The sequence below is a fragment of the Calidris pugnax genome, unplaced genomic scaffold, assembly GCF_001431845.1.
Source record: "Calidris pugnax isolate Ruff unplaced genomic scaffold, ASM143184v1 scaffold2061, whole genome shotgun sequence".
NCBI classification, from domain to species: domain Eukaryota; kingdom Metazoa; phylum Chordata; class Aves; order Charadriiformes; family Scolopacidae; genus Calidris; species Calidris pugnax.
Genome location: NW_015092364.1, coordinates 1 through 1,179, shown reverse-complemented (window position 1 = coordinate 1,179; position 1,179 = coordinate 1). Strand labels below are relative to the sequence as shown.

The 1,179-nt window shown below is 58.0% G+C and overlaps 1 protein-coding gene across 1 annotated transcript in view; it reads left to right on the top strand.

Moving 5' to 3' along the window:
* Window positions 1-468, top strand: part of LOC106900452 (myosin-7-like) — a gene marked incomplete at its 3' end in the record, with an annotated part of 14,382 nt that extends 13,914 nt beyond the window's left edge. Inside the window, exons 5-6 of the mRNA XM_014962532.1 lie at window positions 38-228; window positions 319-468. Coding sequence (XP_014818018.1) covers window positions 38-228; window positions 319-468 — 341 coding nt within the window. The remainder of the gene's footprint in view (window positions 1-37; window positions 229-318) is intronic.
* Between the last annotated feature and the right edge of the window lie 711 nt (window positions 469-1,179).

Sequence of the window (1,179 nt, the reverse complement as noted above, 5' to 3'; positions counted from 1 at the left end):
GTGAATGCTTTCGTTTCTCCCCCCGTGATTTTTTAAGACACCCTCCCCGAAGTTTTGGGGCTCCCCAATCCTCCCCCTCCCCCCCCCCCCCCCCCCCAACGTCCTCCAGAAGCGGACAAGTCGGCGTATCTGATGGGCTTGAACTCGGCCGATCTCCTCAAGGGTTTGTGTCACCCCCGGGTGAAGGTGGGCAACGAGTACGTCACCAAAGGGCAGAACGTCCAGCAGGTGAGGAAGGTCCCACCCTCCCTCATCCTCACCCCCATCCCCCCCCGGGGCCCACCTCACCACGAGCTGGACCTTCTGCCCCGTCCCAAGGTGATTTACGCCGTTGGGGCCTTGGCCAAAGCCGTCTACGAGAAGATGTTCAACTGGATGGTGACCAGGATCAACAACTCGCTGGAGACCAAGCAGCCCCGGCAGTACTTCATCGGCGTCCTGGACATCGCCGGCTTCGAGATCTTCGATGTGAGGCCACCACAAGGCGGGGGGTGGACACCACCTTTCTTGGGTCTTGAGATGGTCCCGTTGGGTTTTGAGATGGTCCCGTTGGGTCTTGAGTGGATCCCGTTGGGTCTTGAGTGGATCCCGTTGACCCAGTTGGGCTTTGGGTTGGTCCCGTTGGGCTTTGAGATGGTCCCGTTGGGTTTTGAGATGGTCCCGTTGGGTCTTGAGTGGATCCCGTTGACCCAGTTGGGGTTTGGGTTGGTCCCCTTGGGTCTTGAGATGGTCCCGTTGGGTCTTGAGATGGTTCCGTTGGGTCTTGAATTGGTCCCCTTGGGTTTTGAGATGGTCCCGTTGGGTCTTGAGATGGTCCCGTTGACCCAGTTGGGCTTTGGGTTGGTCCCATTGGGTCTTGAGATGGTCCCGTTGGGTTTTGAGATGGTCCCGTTGACCCAGTTGGGCTTTGGGTTGGTCCCGTTGGGTCTTGAGATGGTCCCGTTGGTTCTTAAGATGGTCCCGTTGGGTCTTGAGATGGTCCCATTGGGTCTTGAGTTGGTCCCGTTGACCCATTTGGGCTTTGTCTTGGTCCCGTTGGGTCTTGAGATGGTTCCGTTGGGTTTTGAGATGGTCCCGTTGACCCAGTTGGGCTTTGGGATGGTCCCGTTGAGTCTTGAGATGGTCCCGTTGGGTCTTGGGATGGTCCTGATGGGTCTTGAGATGGTCCCCTTGGGTTTT